Raw genomic sequence first — 19,861 nt, forward strand, 5'->3', positions numbered from 1 at the left:
GGATTCAATAGGTATTTTTCTACGTTGGAACAGATCCTCCAAGTATTTGGATGAAGCGTATGAAGAAATGGTTAACATCATTGAATATAATAAGGAATTACAAGCAAAAGTAAATATCCTTAGGAGGCAGTTGGCAGAGCTGGAGACTGAGGATGGGGTTCAGGAGAGTCCCTGAAAGATGTCCCCACACCCTATGTAAGAACCTTCCCGGACCCGTATCCCACCTCTCTCTCTCCTTTTGCCCTTCAGCTCACTTTTACACAGTAGCCTTGAACTTGAGGCTTTGGATGTGAGAACCCTCTGATCTAATGGATTTCTCAATACTTTATGAATGAAACTTACTATAATTACACATGTTTCATGTGGCCTCTTAGGCCTCTTTACTTTGGGAGCAGGAAGGAGGTGCTAGTCATTTTATTTTATTCTATGTGAACCAGGTGATCTGTGTAATGCCATTTGTGTTATACGCCATTTCATCATCAGCTTTTCTCTGTGATCTACTTTCCAACAGTGCTTCAGACCAGTCAAGGATATGATCAGTCTCTTTAGGGAATTATGTTAGTTTAAAAAAAAAGATCAGGTGTTTAAACACTTTGAATATAGAAATATTTTTCAAAACTGAATTGGTGGATAAACCAAGAATTTTATGTTTAACATGCCATTTCTAGTACCTTTGCCATTCTCTTTAAAATAGTTTTGGACTAACAAAGCTGAATTAAGTCTCATTGTGGTTTTTCAAGAAAGGAAATTCTGAATATTTATTCAAGGTAAATTATTGTTACAAGGGCAACAGGTATAGTCCTCTGATATTTACCTTAAGAAGTAAATTTAACAGTAGACAGTAAAGGTATGTGCAATATAGAAATAAAATAGGAATTTGTTACTGATGTGGTATTGTTACTGTTGAATTGGTTTTTCAGGTTTTTGACCATACATATTAAATATGTATCAGATGCTGGGTGTAATATTAAACCATCATTTATAATAGATGTTAATTTGTTATAATTAAGCTACAAATATGGTTTTCTTAAACCAGGGATGCACTGCCCTTGCCTGACATCCTTATTGTACTGGTTTATGTACGTATATGTATGTTCTTTTGTGTTTGGTTTTATTTTTAAGCATTTTAAGAGTTTACTAATACTAAGGTTACAACTTTCATGGTGGTTTGAGCCTTTTGAAAATTTATCTGGACTCTGCTGATTTGTCCATTATATGTTAGGCAAATATAATTTAAGTGGAGGTGAGAGTGTATAAACATGGTGCAGCTATATTTTAAACTTCAGATTTGAAATGTTTCAATGTTATAGAAACAATGATGACTGTATTTATGCTGTGCTAGTTTTTTCCTGCAACTCTGAAAGTTTGCAGCTTTCCATGTATGTTTCTGTTTTGCGGAATTGCTCATTTAAACAAATACTATCAATTCCAGTTATCCTTTAAAAGGATAGTTGAAAAGTAATCATTAATACCATTTCTACCCCATCTGTATATAACCATTTCAGTGTAAAACATACCAAAACTGAACCCTGCTTTAGAGCTATGTATTGAGATAAAAATATAATTTCAAAAGATTGACTCTATCAAAATCTCTGACCACATTCAGAAGCTTTTAGAAAGTGGCAAATTCTTGCTATCTCCAGTTGCCCAAGCTTTTTTTTTTTTTTTTTTTTCTGTTTCCTCAGACTGTAGCAAAAGGCTGGACAATTCATAGTTAGAACTTTCCTTTGGTAAATGTGCCTGCCTTCTCCTATAAGCTCAGTTTTGTTCTCAACTTATTTGGCTATAATTATTAATCTTGAGGCATTAAAGCCTTCACCTAAAGGCGAAGGCAGGGAGCAAAGGAGATGAACTGTCTTGCTGTATATATAGCTCTGTGTTGTGTGAAACATCTATATTTTTTAAAAGAGGAAACATTCTAGCTTTTTTTATGGCCCTTCAAAATTGCTTGCTGCTTTGTTCAGGTAGCTGGCTTTTTTGTTTTCCGCTAATTCTGTCTCACGACAAGATATGAAAAAGGAGCCCCTTTTTTCTATGCTAATGGACCCATAAAGAAAACCATCTAGAGATTTATTTATTTTTTTAGTAATTCTTTAAAAGTGACCCCCTCGACCCTCCCCCCACCGCTAGTGATATTGATTGGCCATTGGGCTTCTATAGGTTGAAATTTTGGAAGGAGTTTTTATTAGGTTTGGTCATGGAGAAATTGTATGCCATCAATTTATACCTGTCTTCCTGATGCATATTTTATGTGCGAACCAGAGTACAATAGGATAGCATAGTGTTTCTATTTCTTTTATTAAGACAGCAATGTTAAGCTGTTTGGACAAGTTTGCATTTTAGTATTAATTCATAATTAGAGATTGTCCAAACTGCATTTCCAATTTTAGCTTGTAAAAACAAACTTGGGTATCTATGTACTTTCAAAGGAAGTCATCTAATACTGTAAATATTAAGGTTTTCCAAACTTAAGAACTCTGTCAAAAACAAGTGCATTATCAACATAATGAAGAGGGTTTTTAGTAATACTATTAAGTTACCCATCCATTGGATGAGAAGAATACATAAAATGGATATAATCATAAGAAGATACTTGTTAAACACTGTTTGGACAGCTGTCTTTGATAAGTGTGGCTTTACGTTTTTTAATGAAGAGAATGATGGCAGAATTATTGAGCAAGCAAACTGCCCCACAGGAGTCAATAACAATCAAGTGATATATATTCAAGTTTTCATATATTAGGCATCTTCCGTATTCATTTATAGTAAAGGCTGCTGCTGTTTTACATTTTTGGGATGCCAAAGTATGCCCCACAAAGAATATCTTAAAAATACAAAGGATTGCTACAATCCTCTTTCAACAATACAAAGATCTTTAGATTTAAATTAATGATTTTTTTAAATCAGAAGAACATGGTTGATGTGTGAAAATGCTAAAACTTTCAGTGGTAAGACTTTTCAGTAATTGATCAAAATTTTTCATTTTGATTTTTAATGGGAATAAATGCAGAAATTGTAAAATCTAACAGTTTAAACAACCTGTAAATGTGTTTTATTTCTTTTTTTAAAAAAAGGCCTTTGAAGCAACATTTTAAAGTGATTTTTAGGAAAACTTTAGAAGACAGTAGATATTCATTTCAGATCCCATTGGGGAATCTACAAACTTTTCTTTGAACTCCGAAACCCGATTTTCTGAGGTGATGTGTCATTGCTTTTAATTTTAAAGGCTGAAATTTAATGAGATTTTAGTCTTTGATCCAGTTAGTACTTATATTAAATAAAAAATCAACGTCATGGAAAAATTTGACCAGCACTTGTCTCTTGAAGTGAAAAATTGGGACATCATGCTACATTTTTAAAAATCTGCTTAAAGGTGTAACTCTTGTAATTAATGGTTTCAGGATTAACTGTTTTGTCAGTGTTAAGTGTATAATCAGGTTCACTTATTATAAGACCTTAACCTGAGATGAAGTTTGGGTATTTATCTATACCCAGATTTAATGAATAAAAAGTGTGTGAGGGTATTATGAGCACTCTTTATCAGAAAGTTATTTCTTGGACCAAAAATGAGCAATTTTTAGAATAGTTGATCTTCTGTTCTGGCAGCTATGAAATTGACCAGAGAATGAAGCCATTCAGTACATACAGGTGTATGTTATACCTCAAGACAATGTAGTGAGTTATTTCTTATTGTTTAACATGTCAGATCTCCCTACTCCCAGAGCTGATATCCTAAGTTATTACCCGATAGTGTTTTTATGGAATTCAGCATCTTAACTAAAAAATATTAGAAGATTGATTTCACCATTATTATTTATTCTCAGATTATATGAAATGCTAATTTTCTTACAATATCAGTTTCCTAATTTTTGTTTTACTGAATAAGACTGCTTTTACCTTCACTCAGTCTTTATAATCTAGTGTCCACAGCATCTTCTTCCTTTAAACTAACAACCCAGGAGAGATCCTCTGAAACTCTTGACTAGGTTTTAGGAAATCTGGACTTGTTATTTAAATTCCCTCTAAAAAACCCAGTGTCCTATTTTTGAACAACACTGCAGAACTCTAGTTTATATTTAATTTAGCGAAAGATAGTGGGGCTCACTGTAGACACTACTTTGTCCTGAAAAATAATTCCTATGAGAACTTACTGACATTTAGAGCCATTCTGTTTAACCATCTGTGAGTATACAGATTAACTATATGTGTGATTTGTATTGAAAACAAGTTGTGCAACGCTGCCTGTGTCTCTCTGTCTGCTCAAGACATTTGTTTCCCTTAAAAAATTATTTTTTCTTTTTTTTTTTTAGAAAGACAGGAAGGGAGAGGGAGAGAGAGATAGAAACATCAATGAGAGAGAACATTGATTGGCTGCCTCCTGCATGCCCTCCACTGGGGATCTGGCCCACAACCTGGGCATGTGCCCTCACCAGGAATCAAACCAGAGACCTCTTGCTGCATGGGGCAACGCTCAACCACTGAGCTGCACTGGCCGGGCCATTTGTTTCACTTTTAAAATGCACATATCTTTGGAGAGGTGGATTATTCTACACAAATACACCCTGAGTTCTGTTGTTTAGAATCCTTATAGCTCTATCATGATCTACACTAATAATGTTGTACTTGCACAACTTAGTTATTTTTAAAAGTATGTATTTCTTCAATAGCGGGTATTTCAATTGTACTCTTGATATATTTGAACATGACTCTTGGGATAAGTGCACTATTATTCATGTCTCACACAATAAAATTGCACTGTATGGCAAATGTGTCTATAATGTATGCTTTGCTAAAACCTCAGAGTGCTGTAATGTATAGGTTTCTATATTGTGAACCTGTCTATATATAGTCTTCGGGGAAAATACTGAACTTTCATGAATCTGTGTAACATTTTAATGTTATTTACAGTGTTCCCTAAGTGACGCGCTCGTTTATGTTCTAAAACTGGAATCATTCATCTCGAGTTGGCTGCCTTGTCAAGCTTGGTTTACTGAATCCACAGACAGTCTTGTTGAACACGGTACTGTTATCTTAGTGTGTAAGATTTGTGTGTAGTGGTCCCCTCTGCCTCAGAGGACTGTTGCACAGGTGCAAGTGTTCACATTTCTATAGACAATGGAAATAAAATTTGAATATATTCAAATATGGTCAACTAAATCTGTAGGCTAACTTTAATTTGTTTTCAAATATCTGCGAAGGTTTTGGCAGTTTCGATTAAAATTGCTACATATTTTGATCTTATGTTTTGAAAAAATTCAGATCCACCAAAAAAGTTGCAAAGTATACAGTGGTCTCCCATATACTCTTCACCTAGATCGAATAATTTAGATTGAGTAACTGTTAACATTTTTTCACCTTTGAGTTACACTTTTGAGTGTGTGTGTGTATTGTTGACACGTTTGAGGGTAAACTGTACATTTTATGACCTTTCCACCTAAGTATGTCATAGGTATTAGGAATATGTATTTACATACTGTTTACTTGGTATGTATTTTTATGAATATATGAATGAGGAAAAAGGGAAAGTTATTCAGAGTAGATTATCAACACTGAAATGTAGAATGACAAAATTAGAAAGTTACTATTTGGCAATCATCACAATAATAATTGACCTAGGCAGTCACCATCAGTGGATGTTAGAACTAGTAGGATAAAGTTTGTGAGGAAAAGCAAAGTATTTTTCCATAAAATGCTTATTAGTTACAAAGGGGGAAATAGTAACTTTACAGTGAAGGAACCTGGTAGATACCACCCTATCCAAGCACAGTTAGCACCACTAGGAATGGGACACATCAATATCATGTGCCTTCTGATATGACTCACTGAGAATACAGCATCACTTTTGTGGCATTTTTGCAAAAGCAAACAAAAAAAGCACAATCTGAATCTAATTATAAAGAAGTGGTATCAGGCAAATTTAAATTGAGGGACATTCTACAAAATAACTGGTCTGTATTTAACAACTATATATATATATTTTTTGCCCAGCCAGTTTGGCTCAACGCTTAGAGCATTAGCCCGTGGACTGAAGTGTCTTGGGTTTGCTTTCTTGTCAAGAGCACATACCTGGGTTGCAGGTTTGATCCGCGGCCCAGGTCAGGGTTGTGTGGGAGGCAACCAATTGATGTGTCTCTCTCACATTGATGTTTCTCTCTCTCCCCCCCCCCTCGCTCCTTCCTTTCTATGCTCTCTAATAATCAGTGGAAGATTGAAGATTAACTATATATGTTTTTATTCATTTTAGAGAGAGAGAAACAGGTTGCCTGCTGTCTCCTGCATGCCTCGTACTGGGGATCAAATCCAGGCATGTGCCCTGACCGGGAATCGAACCAGTGACCTTTTGGTGCATGGGATGATGCTCAGCTGAGTCACACCAGCCAAGGTCTGGTCTGTAAAGAACTTATGAATCTTACGGAAGAAAAAGTAAGACTGAAAACCTTTTCATAAGTTTGAAATTATTTCAAACATTTTTTAAAAGCTCAAAGTGAACAGAAAACAAAGATGGCATCATACAAAGCTATAAAATTAAAATGAGAAAATATTTCAGCTGATAAAAATCATCCCCCAATAAATGAAACATTAAACAGAAGCAAACTGTAACACATTCCAAAAGGAATATTACCTTTCAACAAAACTTCCAGACATGGAAAAAACACCTCAAATGAGAAATTACAAGCTTAGAACAGAAATATGCCCAAAACAAAACAAAATAGGAAACAGCTGAATGAACTCATGAAAGAATTTGAGGAACAAAGTAAAGTTAGATGAATTATAAGGTACACAAGGAAAACTAGGTTCAACTAAAAATTTATTAAAGAAAATTATGAAAGGCCAAGAGTGACAATAATAAGCACAGAGGTCAGAGAGCAAATGGTCACTGTAGAGGACATACAAATAAGCAAGAGATGTATGAATAATTGGAGTCTCTGAAGAAGAAAAGTGAAATATGAAACAGAACTAACAAACATACAATCCAAGAAAAGTTTCCAGAAATAAATGGTCTGAGTGGAATTGGATACAGATTAGTCAATTCCAAGACATACCCTTGCCTTAAATATGAAGAGGAAAAAAATCCCAACGGCCTCTAGGCAAAAAGAGTCACTTAAAATGAGGTTGTGCCTGGCCAGAGTGGCTCGGTTGAGCGTTGTCCTGTGCACAAAAGGTTGGGGGTTTGATTCCTGCACATACCTGGGTTTTGGGTTAGGTCCCAGGTAAGGGTACATGTGGAAGGCAACTAATGGATGTTTCTCTCTCACATCAATGTCTCTCTCTCTCCCTCTTTCTAAGCATGGCCCTGGGTGTGGATAAAGTGAGGTTGCTATTAGAATTCTCCACAACAGCATACAAAATAAGACAATAAAGAGAACAGTATTTATGAGAACTACAAAGAAAAAGTGTGAGCCAAGGATTTTATATTCAGCCAGTTTGTACTTTAAGAATCAAAGCTGTTGACAAAGTTATTAAGCATACAGGAACTCAAGGAATACTGTAATCAAGAATGCTTCCTGAGAAATCTGTGAAAGGATAGTTTCATCCAAGTAGGAGATGACTGGAAAAACTAGTTTAGGTCTCTAAAATATATTTTAACTGTAGGTCCAAGACTAAGACAAAGGTAAAGACAAGGGTGGAAGAACATTTATGTAGAAATTATGTATTTTGACAAAGTAGAAGCAATGCAGTTTTTTGAATGAAGGTAGAATAAGCTTATTGACTCATTTAAGTAATAGATAGAAGTCAGAGATATCATTTAAATATAACCAATCAAATTGTAGAACATTAAGTTAGGACAAAGGTGCTGCCTATGGCAACAATCAAAAATAGTATTATATAAAGTTATCTCTAGAAAAAATTCAAATCAGTTTATACCCAAGAAAATAAAAACTCCAAAGGAACAGCATAAAGAAATACAGTAACTATAACATGATACACATAGTAAATATAACAAAACAATGTGATAATTGAAACCAAACATCAGACATACCAAAAATATGTGAATGGGCTTGATTTGTCTATTTAAAGAAAATATCTTAAAATTGACTTATAAAGCAAAACCCAACTCTATGCTGTATATAAAAATTAAAACAAAGTGACTCAGAAATGTTAAAAAAATAAAAAAGAATGATGTACCAGTATCAGTCAGGGTTCAATATATTACAAAGCTACAGTAATCAAAACAATGTGGTACTTGCATAAGCACAGACATACAGACCAGTAGAACAGAAAAGAGAGCCCAGAAATAAACCCCCATGTATGTGGTCAAATGATCTTCAGGAAGGATCCCAAGATCAGATAATGGGGAAAAGATAGACTCTTAAAAAATGATTATGAAAAAATTAGATATTCACATGCAAAAGAATAGAATTGGACTATTAGCTTATACCATATACAAAATTTAACTCAGAATAGATTAAAGATATAAATATAAGACCTAAAGCAATAAAATTCCTAGAACAGAGAAAACGCTTCATGATGTTGGATTTGGCAAAGAGTTGTTTGATATGACACCAAAATCACAGGAAGCAAAAACAAAAATAAATAAATGGGACTATAGTGAATTGAAAAATGTCTGCACATCAAAGGAAACAACAGTGAAATGCAGTGTAAACGATGAAAAAATATTGCAAATCATATATCTAATAAGGGGTTACTATCCAGAATATATAAAGAACACCTACAATTCAACAACAAAAAACCAATAATAAAATTTTTAAAATGGACAAAGGCCCTGGTTGGTTTGGTAAGGCAGTTAGAGCATCAGCACACCAACCAAAGAGTCACAGGTTTGATTTCTGCCAAGGGCATATACCTCAGTTGCAGGTTCAATCCCTGACCCTGGAAGGGATCACGTGGGAGGTAACCAACTGATGTGTCTCTCTTACATCAATGTTTCTCCCTCCCACTCTATCTAGTCAATGAAAAGATATCCCCAGTGATGATTTAAAAATAAACAAGTAAATAAATGAAAAATGAACAAAGGACACCCTGGCTGGTGTGGCTCAGTTGGTTGGAGCATCATCCCATATACCAAAAGGTTATGGGTTTAATTTCTCTGTCACAGCACATGCCTAGGTTGCAGGTTCAATCCCCAGTCGGGGCATGTACAGAAGACAGCCAATTAATGTTCTGCCTCACATTGATGTTTCTCTCTCTCTTCCCCTCTCTCTAAAATCAATAAGCATATTCCCAGGTGAGGATTAAAAATAATAAAATAAAATAAAATAAAAATGGACAAAGGACTTGAATAGGCATTTCTCCAAAGAAATGTACAAATGGCTAATACGCCTATGAAAAGATATTCAACATCACGAATCATTAGAAAAATACAACTCAAAACCACACAGATATGATCTCACACTAACATAGTCACTATCAAAAAACTAAAAAAAATACGTGTTGAGTATGTGGAGAAACTGGAACCCTTAGTAGTGTTGGTAGGAATATAAAATGGTGCAGCTTCTATGGAACATAGTATGACATGCCCAGCTGGTATAGCTCAGTGGTTGAGCATTGACCCATGCAGGAAGAGGTTGCTGGTTTGATTCCCAGTCAGGGCACATGCCCAGGTTGTGGGCCCAATCCCCAGTGGAGAGCATACAGGAGGCGTCCAATCACTGTTCTCTCTCATCAATGTCTCTATCTCTCTCCCTCTCCCTTTTTCTCTCTCTAAAATCAATAAAATTTTTTAAAAAGAAAAGAAAATAGTATGACAGTGACTCAAAAAATTAAAAATAGATTTACCATATGATTCAGCAATCACACTTCTGGGTATATTATCCAAAAGAATCAAAAGCAAGATCTTGAAGAGATACTAGCAAATCCATGTTCACTGTAGTGATATTCACAGTAGCCAACCAACCCAACATCTATTGATGGATGAATGCATAAACACAATGCAGTATACAATGGAACATTATTCAGTCTTTAAAAAGAAGAAATTTCTGACACAGGCTACAACAAGGATGAACGTTGAAGAAATTGTGCTAAGTAAAATAAGTCAGTCACAAAGGATAAACACTGTCAGATTTCATTTATACAAGGTACCTAAAGCAAGCAAATATGTAGAAACAGAAAGTAAAATGGTGGTTGCCAGAGGCTTAGGGGAAGGAGAAATAAGAAGTTGTAAAATGGGTATAGAGTTTCAGTTGTACAAGATGAAAAATTTTAGTATTGTTAAACATATTCACAACAATGTGAATATACTTAATACTCAACTGTACATTTAAAAATAATTAAAAGGATAATTTTGTTATATTTTTATCACTATTAAAAGTGTATAATAAAACAATGTGAGATTAATACTCTTCCTTTAACAATTTTAAACTGTAAAGTTCAGGAAAAATAAGCCATTTAAAAAGCATATAGGGTGACATCAACAACTTGATGAAGTAGGCAGATCTAATTCTTATCCCCACACAGAAACATCCAAAACTAACTTCAGAACCAAGTTTGTCAGAATTCTGGAAAACAGTAAAAGGTTTACAGCAACCAAGCAAATGCTGAATAAATTAAAAGAAAACTTTCGTGGGACTTTTACCTGCTATTGTCCTATGCCCTCCCTCTCCAACACAGTGGAAGTCTTGAAGCAGGGTCAGCCTGTGTTACCATTGTGAGATCCTGGCGCCTGGTTCTGAAGGGAGCAGAATAAACAGTAAAAAATTATTACTTAGGTTTGTTGTAACCTGTCTGGGGGCTACCGAAAGGACTGACAGGTGTTCATCTCTGTTTTAACTAACTCAGAACTTAGGCTGGAAAGGCAGTGGGTTTTCATTAAAAAATACTATGAGGAGAATTAACAAATTACTAAATCTGGGGCAAAATATTATAGTCAAGATACCTAAGGCCTGGAAGGAAAAGCTGGGGTAGATTCTTAGGGAAATTAAGAGATTGAAAAAAACCAATGTGTATTAAATAATTTAGAAGGCCACACACATGCCTAGGTAAAGATGCACGTGTAGAAAAGTGTTTAGAAGACTCAAATTTTCACTTAGGAGTGATTCCTAGATTCATTGCAAGCCTGGTGTTAAAGTAGAGTCCCAACACAGAACTGATCTTCAAAGACTGCATTTTGTTTGATTGTTTTAAGTTATTTTTGTAAGCTCCTGGCATTCAAAAAAAATAAAAAAATCTCTGCCAAAACACTAGGAGAATATAAGCTGAAGGAACAAAGATCTCAGTGACCACACATGACAAGATATACAATCTTTGCAAAATATAGTTTGGAAAAGTAACAAATGGACTACTATAGTCTTCAATAATAACAGTAAGATAAACAAAAGGCTCCAAGAAAACCCTGGGGAAGGATAAGACTCTAATTTCCAGAGTTACCACATTATAATTTTTCAAATGTTCCATTTTCAACAACAAAAAATTACAAGCAATGCAAAAACAAACAAACAAAAACATGAAAAGTATGGCCCATTTAAAGAAACAAAAGAAACCATCCCTAAGAAATTTTAAACATTGGACATACTAGAAAAGACTTTTAAAATAATCATCTTAAATAGGCTTAAAGAGTTCAAGAAAAACATGAACAAAAAGTTGAAGGAAATCAGGAAAATATATGAACAAAATGCAAATTTCAGAAACTCTGGAGCTCATAATTGCAACAACTGAGATGAAAAACTTAATATGAGGCTTCAACAAATTATTATTATTATTTTTATCCTCACCCAAAGGCATCTTTCTATTTTTTGTTCAGGTAGAGTGGGAGGGAAGGAGAGAGAGAGAGAGAAACATTGACGTGAAAGGGACACATTGAGTGGCTGCCACCTGCACAACCCAACCAGGGCCAAAGACAAACTGCAACCGAGGTACATGCCCTTAGCGGGAACCGAACCTGGGTCTCTCTGGACCGCAGGATGATGCTCTAACCGCTGAACCAAACCTGCCAGGGCTCAACAAATTATTTGATCAGGCAGAAGAAAGAATCAGCAAACTGAAGATAGGAAACTTGAAATTATTCAGTCTGAGGGCAAAAGGAAAAAAATAAACAAAAATAAATAGGCTTAAGAGACCAACAGTACACCATCAAGTGGACCAATTTATGGATTATGGGGGTCAAAAAAAAAGAAAAAGGAGCAAAAGATTATTTAAAGAATTATGAGCTGAAACACCTAAGGCAAGAGAAACAAAGGAAAAAATGAACACATGGGACATCAAACTAAAAAGCTTCTGCACAGCAAAAGAGACAACTATCAAAACGTAAAGCGATCCCACTATTTGGGAGACCATAATCACCAATGATGCATCAGATAAGGGGTTAATTTCCAATATATATAGAGTGCTCATACAACTCAACAAAAGGAAGACAAAGAACCCAATTAAAAAATGGGCAGAGGCCTGGCCAGTTTGGCTCAGTGGTTAGAGTGTTGGCCTGCGGTCTGGAGAGACCCGGGTTCGGTTCCCGCTAAGGGCACATACTTCGGTTGCAGTTTGTCCCCGGCCCTGGTTGGTCCTATGGGTGGCAGCCACTCGATGTGTCCCTTCACGTCGATGTTTCTCACTCTCTCTCCCTTCCTCTCTCTCCCTCCCATTCTATCTGTACAAAAAATGGAAAAATATCCTCGGGCAAGGATAAAAAAAAAAAAAAATGGGCAGAGGAACTAAATAGACACCTCTCCAAACAGGACATACAAATGGCTAAGAGACAGATGAAGAAATGCTCAACATCACTAATCATTAGAGAGATGCAAAATAAAACAACACTGAGGTATCACTTCACACCTGTCAGAATGGCCACCATCAACAAATCATCAAACAACAAGTGTTGGCGAGGGTGTGGAGAAAAGGGGACTCTAGTACACTGCTGGTGAGAATGCATACTGGTGCAGCCACTATGGAAAACAATATGGTGTTACCTCAAAAATTGAAAATTGAACTTCCATTTGACCCAATGATCCTACTTCTAGGAATATACCCTAAGAAATCTGAAACACTAATCAGAAAGAATATATGTACCCCTATGTTCATAGCAGCACTATTTACAATAGCTAAGATCTGGAAACAACCCAAGTGTCCATCAATAGATGAGTGGATAAAAAAGCTGTGGTACCTGTACACAATGGAATTCTATGTAGCTGTAAGAAAGAAAGATCTCTTATCCTTTGAGATGGCATGGAAGGACCTGAAAAGTATTATGCTAAGTGAAACAAGCCAAGCAGAGAAAGACAAATATCACATCATCTCACTTATTTGTGTAATATAATAAAGTAAACAAACTGATGAACTAAATTGACCCAGAGACATAGAGGTTGGTACAGACTGACAAGCCTCAGAGGAGGGAGGTGTGTATGTGGGGGGGGGGGGGGATAAACCACAGAACTTATATGCTGGTATGCATGACCAATGGACATAGACAACAAAGGTGGGGATAGGGCAGAGGGGCTAGGGATGAGGGTGTCAATGGGGTGAAAAGAAGAAACATCTGTAACAAAAATTAATTTAAAAAAAAAAGAATTATGGGCTGAAACTTTCAAATTTAAAGGAAGACATGAATTTACAAATCCAAAAAACGTAATGACCTACAAGTAATATAAACTCAAAGTGATCCACACTGAAACACATTACAGGCAAACTATTGGAAGTCTCCAGAAGGAAAGAAGAAATTAGAAGATGTAGTTGGACGGGCAGATCAACCTGTGATGTCACTTAAGTTAAACTTCAAATATTTGGGGAATTGAGACAATTGTCTTTATCTTAAAAATCTTTATGAAGTAAAAAATGCAGCTCTAGGTGCAGTTCAGAGCTCACCCACCTTTACCATCCTTAATTCCTCAGACTGAAAAAAAAGCTTGTTTTTGTTTTTTTTTTTTTACATACAAATTGCAGCTCTGGTTCCAAGGCTCACTGCTAGGAACAAATACAAATCTTAACTGTCTTCTCCACAAATATTAATAAGAAAAATCCTTAGCTATCTGAAAAAATAAGCAATTAATTCCAACTGCTATAAATTAGTGGGACTGTGCCTTATTGTACTTGTGTCATGGCTGAGTTTTAAAAAACAATACTATCAGGTCTCTGGTTGCATCTGTCTTTATTTGTGTAAGTATGTCTACCTCCAGAGAATACTATTAGAATTGGTTTGTAAAGAGCTTTGTTTAATTGGCTTAAAGTAATTGAGCAATTATATTAAAAATTCTCGAAATATAATGGAAACTAACCCAAATGCTTTTTAGGATGACATTAGCTAGGAAAATACATTAAAACTGGTTTGAGTTTTGGTTGGTTAAATAGGTATGGATTTAGAGTTAGAAACATTAAGTATAACACTTTAATTCTACCTGGGTTTTTTGGTCAAAGAAATTCATGTTATCTTTGTTACAAAATTTGTGAGCAAGAAAAATAATTTGATGTGATAAGATTTTCATAAATAACCTAAATATAACTATTGAGAACAAGTAAGTTAAATAGATGTAAATACAACAAGAGTGGGTTTTTTTAAGTAAAACATTTTAGCAATACTTATATGGTATGTGTACTTAAAAATAGTTTCCCCAAAATAAAATATAATATAAAAACAAACAAACAAAAAATTGTTTCCCAAAATCTTTTGGTAACTTAAAACCTTATAGTTTTGGCATGTTAAGTGATGAATCAAGTTAAATTTATTAATTATCTAGATCATTAGCAAATAAGATAAAATATGAAAACATTAATTGCTAAATCAGTCTGAGGTTATCTAATTTTGACTTATTACAGGGAACTAAAAAATAAATTTGGATCTGCTAATGAATACCTTTTTAAGCTTTGTTGAGAAAGCATATATTTATAAAAAATTATAAAATATATTTGCCAATTAAAAAAATCTTCATGTTTCTTTTTTTATTATTTTTTTTCAATTTTTATTAATTTATTTTTGTTACAGACGTTTCTCCTTTTTTCCACCTAGACACTCTCCTCCCCATCCCCCCCCCCCACCTGCATTGTTGTCTATGTCCGGTGGTTACGCATACATGCATATAAGTTCTTTGGTTTATCTCATCCGTCCCCCCCCACCCCCCTCCTCTGAGGTCTGTCAGTCTGAACTGTACTCCTTTCTATGTCTCTGAGTCTATTTTGTTCATCAGCTTATTTTGTTCATTATATTCCCCAAATAAGTGAGATCATGTGGTATTTGTCTTTCTCTGATTGGCTTATTTTGCTTAGCATAATGCTCTCCAGGTCCCTCCAGGTCGTCTCAAAGGATAAGCGATCTTTAGTTTTTACAGCTGCATAGTATTCCATTGTGTATATGTACCACAGCTTTTTTATCCACTCATCTACTGATGGACAGTTGAGCTGTTTCCAGATCTTAGCTATTGTAAATAGTGCTGCTATGAACATAGGGGTACATATATTCTTTCTGATTGGTGTTTCGGGCTTCTTAGGATATATTCCTAGAAGTGGATCACTGGGTCAAATGGCAGTTCAATTTTTAATTTTTTGAGGAAACACCATATTGTTTTCCACCATATTGTTTTCTAGCGGTATGCTAGAGTCCCCTTTTCTCCACACCCTCACCAGCACTTGTTGTGTGATGATTTGTTGATGGCAGCTATTCTGGCAGGTGTGTGGTGATACCTCATAGTTGTTTTAATTTGCATTTCTCTGATGATTAGTGATGTTGAGCACTTCTTCATATGTCTCTTGGGCATTTGTATGTCCTTTTTGGAGAGGTGTCTATTTAGTTCCTCTGCCCATTTTTTAATTGGGTTCTTTATCTTTTGTTCATTTGTATGAGTACTCTATATATTTTGGAAATTAGCCCCATATCTGATGTATCATTGGCAATTATGCTCTCCCATACAGTAGGATCCCTTTTTGTTTTGATCATTGTTTCTTTTGCTGTGCAGAAGCTTTTAAATTTGATGTAGTCCCATATGGTCATTTTTTCCTTTGTTTCTGTTGCCTTAGGTGATATATCAGTGAAAATTCTGCTGCATATGATGTCTGAAATTTTGTTGCCTACATTTTGTTATAGGATTTTTATGGGTTCACAAGTCACATTTAAGTCTTTTATCCATTTTGAGTTTATTCTTGTATATGGTGTAAGTTGGTTGTTTAGCTTCACTTTTTTTTTTTTTTTTTGCATGTAGCTGTCCAATTTTCCCAACACCATTTATTGAAGAGGCTGACTTGACTTCACTGTATGCTCTTGCCAACTTTGTCAAATATTAATCGAACATATTGTTTTGGGTCAATTTCTGGGTTCTCTGTTATGCTCCATTGATCTATATGCCTGTTCTTGTGCCAGTACCAGACTGTTTTGATTACAATGGGTTTGTAGTATAACCTGATATCTGGTACTGTTATCCCTCTTACTTTGTTCTTTTTTTTTTCAAATATTGCTGTGGTTATTTGGGGTCATTTTTGGTTCCATGTGAACATTTGAAGTATTTGTTGTAGTTCTGTGAAATATGTTGTTGGTATTTTGATGAGGATTGCATTGAATCTATAGATTGCCTTTGGTCGTATGGACATTTTTAGTGATATTAATTCTTCCAATCCATGAACAAGGTGTGTGCTTCCACTTTTTTATATCTTCTGTTTCTTTTCTCAGTGTCCTGTAGTTTTCTGCAAATAGGCCCTTTATTTCGTTGATTAAGTTTATTCCTAGTTATCTTAATGTTCTTGCCACAATGGTAAATGGTATTGTTCTTTTAGTTTCTCTTTCTGTAAGTTCATTATTGGTGTATAAGAATGCTGTCGATTTCTTGATTTTAATTTTGTATCCTGCTACCATGCCAAATTTGTTTATTAAATCTAGTAGATTTTTTTTTATCCTCACCTGAGGACTATTTTCCATCTTTTATTCAGATAGAATGGGAGGGAGGGAGACAGAGAGAGAGAGAGAGAGAGAGAGAGAGAGAGAGAGAGAGAGAAACATCGACGTGAAAGGGACACATCAAGTGGCTGCCACCCGCACAACCAACCAGGGCCAGGGACAAACTGCAACCAAGGTACATGCCCTTAGGGGGGACAAAACCTGTGTGTCTTTGGACTGCAGGCCGATGCTCTAAACACTGAGCAAAACCAGCCAGGGCAAATCTAGTAGATTTTTGATGGAGTCTTTACATCAAAGACTGATGGAGTCTATGTACAATATTATGTCATCTGCAAATAATGACAGTTTCACTTCCTACATTCTAATTTGGATCCCCCCCCCCTTTTTTTTATTCATGTCTGATTGCTGTGGCTAAGACTGACAGTACTATGTTATATAAGAGTGGTGAAAGTGGGCATCCCTGTCTTGTTCTTGTTCTTAAGGGAAATGCTTTTAGTTTTTGCCCATTGAGTATGATGTTGGCTGTAGGTTTTTCATATATGGCTTTTATTATTTTGAGATATGATCCCTCTATTCCCACATTGCTGAGCATTTTTATCTGAAATGGGTGCTGTATTTTGTTGAATGCTTCTTCTATTGATATGATCTTATGGTTTTTATCTTTCATTTTGTTTATGTGGTGTATCACCTGTATTAGTTTGCGAATACTGTACCATCCTTGCATCCCTGGGATGAATCCCACTTGGTCATGGTGAATAATTTTGTTAATGTATTGCTGGATCAATTTGCTAATATTTTGTTCAGGATTTTGGCATCTATGTTCATCAGGGATATTGGCCTGTAGTTTTCTTTCTTTGTAGTGTCTTTATCTGGTTTTGGAATTAGAATTATGCTGGCTTTATAAAACAAATTTGGAAGTCTTCCTTCTTCTTGAATTTTTTGGAATAGTTTGAGGAGAATGGGTGCTAGCTCTTCTTTGAATGTTCTCTCCTGTGAAGCTGTCCGGGCCTGGGCTTTTGTTTGCTGGGAGAGCCTTCAATACATCTTCAATTTCCTTAGTTGTTATTGGTTTGTTCAAGTTTTCTATCTCTTCCTGGTTCAGTTTTGGGAGACTGTGTGATTTTAGAAATTTGTCCGTTTTGCTTAGATTGTCCAATTTGTTGCCGTTTAATTGTTAGTAATATTTGTTAATGATCCTTTGTATTTCTGTGATATCTGTTGTTACTTCTTTCATTTCTGATTTTGTTTATTTGGGTCCTTTCTCTTAGTTTTTTGGTGAGTCTAGCTAAGGGTCCCTCAATCTTGTTTATCTTTTCAGATAACCGGCTCTTTGTTTCATTGATCTTTTGATTTTTTTTTTTTTTTTTGGTCTCTATTCATATATTTCTGCTCTGATATTTACTATTTTTTTTCCTTCTACTTGCTGTGGGGTTTTCTTTTTGTTTGCATTCTAGTTCTTCAAATTGCGAGATTAGATAGTTGATTAAAATTTTTTCTTGTTTTTTGAGGTAGGCCTGTAGTGCTATGAACTTCCCCCTCAGGACTGCTTATGCTGTGTCCCATAAATTTTGTGTTGTTGTGTGTTCATTTTCATTGTTTTCCAGGCAGTTTTAAATTTTTTCCTTGATCTCCTTGGTAACCCATTCATTGTTTAATAACACGCTATTTAGCTTCTATGTTTTCAAATGTCTTTGTGTGTTTTTGTTGTAATTGACTACTAGTTTCATGCCATTGTGATCTGAGAAGATGCTTGATATGATTTCAATCTTCTTGAACTGGTAGAGACTTAGTTTGTGTCCTAATATGTGGTCTATCTTTGAGAAGAATGTGAATTCTGCTATTTTTGAGTGTAATTCTCTGTAGATACCTTTTAATTCCATTTCAGCTAATGCATCATTTAGAGTCTCTGTTTCCTTGTTAATTTTTTGTCTAGAGGATCTATCCAGTGATGTCAGCGGGGATTTGAATTCCCCTGCTTTATGATTGTATTGCAGTTGATTCCTCCTTTGAAGTCCTCCAGAAGATTTTTAATATATTTTGGTGCTCCTACATTGCATGCATATATGTTTACCAACGTTATATCTTCCTGTCGAAAAGATCCTTTCAATATTATGTAGTGACCTTCTTGTCTCTAGTTATGTCCTTCTTCTTGAAGTTTATTTAATCAAATATGAGTATTGCTACTGCAGTTTTTTTTTTTTTTTTTTCTTTCCATTTGCTTGGAAGATTTTTTTCTATCCCTTTACTTTCAACCTATGTGTCTTTTGTTGTGAGGTGGGTCTCTTGTAAACAACATATATATGAGTCATGCTTTCTTTTTTTTCTTTTTTTTTAATTTTTAAATTTCTTATCCTCACCTGAGGACATTTTCACATTTATCTTCAAATAAAGTGGGAAGGAGAGAGGGAGGAAGAGAGAAAAAGAAACATCGACGTCAGAGAGACACATTGACTGGTTGCCACCCACACGACCCCAACCGGGGCCAGGGACAAACTGCAATCAATGTATGGTGCCCTTAGCGGGAACCGAACCCAGGACTCTCTGGTCCACAGGCCAATGCTCTAACCGCTGAGCCAAACTGGCCATGGCAAGTCATGCTTTCTTATCCAGTCAGCTACTTTGTGTCTTTTGATCAGAGCATTCAATCCATTTATATTTAAGGTTATTATTGATATTTACTTTTTTATTGTCATTTTTATTTACTGTGGTTATATTTTTCTTCCTTTTTTTCTACTAATTACCGCAGTCCTTTTAACATTTCTTGCAGTGCTGGTTTGGTGCTAATATAGTCCTTTAGCCTTCTTTTGTCTGGGAAGCTTTTTATTTCACCTCCTATTTTGAATGATGGCCTTGCTGGATAGAGTAGTCTTGGATTCAGATTCTTGTTTTTCATGACCTTAATTACTTCATGCAATCCCCTTCTGGCCTGTAGTGTTTCTGTTGAGAAGTCAACCAATAGCTTTATGGGGGTTCCTTTGTAGGTAACCTATCACTTTTCTCTTGCTCCCTTTAGAATTCTCTCTTTGTCTTTAATTTTTGGTATTTTAATTACTATGTGTCTTGGTGTGGGCCTGTTAGGGTTCTTCTTATTTGGTGCTC

The 19,861-nt window shown here is 35.3% G+C and overlaps 1 protein-coding gene across 2 annotated transcripts in view; it reads left to right on the plus strand.

Moving 5' to 3' along the window:
- Positions 1-5,117, plus strand: part of MTMR9 (myotubularin related protein 9) — a 40,424-nt gene extending 35,307 nt beyond the window's left edge. The window contains exons 10-11 of one of the 2 annotated variants that reach the window (XM_036240818.1): positions 12-195; positions 4,909-5,117. In XM_036240818.1, the coding sequence (XP_036096711.1) occupies positions 12-175 (164 nt within the window). In that variant the 3' untranslated portion in view covers positions 176-195; positions 4,909-5,117. Of the gene's footprint in view, positions 1-11; positions 1,077-4,908 lie in introns of those variants that run through there. The other variant, XM_036240817.1, reaches the window with a different exon arrangement.
- Positions 5,118-19,861: the final 14,744 nt, after the last annotated feature.

This window comes from Molossus molossus, unplaced genomic scaffold (genome assembly GCF_014108415.1).
Source record: "Molossus molossus isolate mMolMol1 unplaced genomic scaffold, mMolMol1.p scaffold_m16_p_4, whole genome shotgun sequence".
Classification (NCBI taxonomy): domain Eukaryota; kingdom Metazoa; phylum Chordata; class Mammalia; order Chiroptera; family Molossidae; genus Molossus; species Molossus molossus.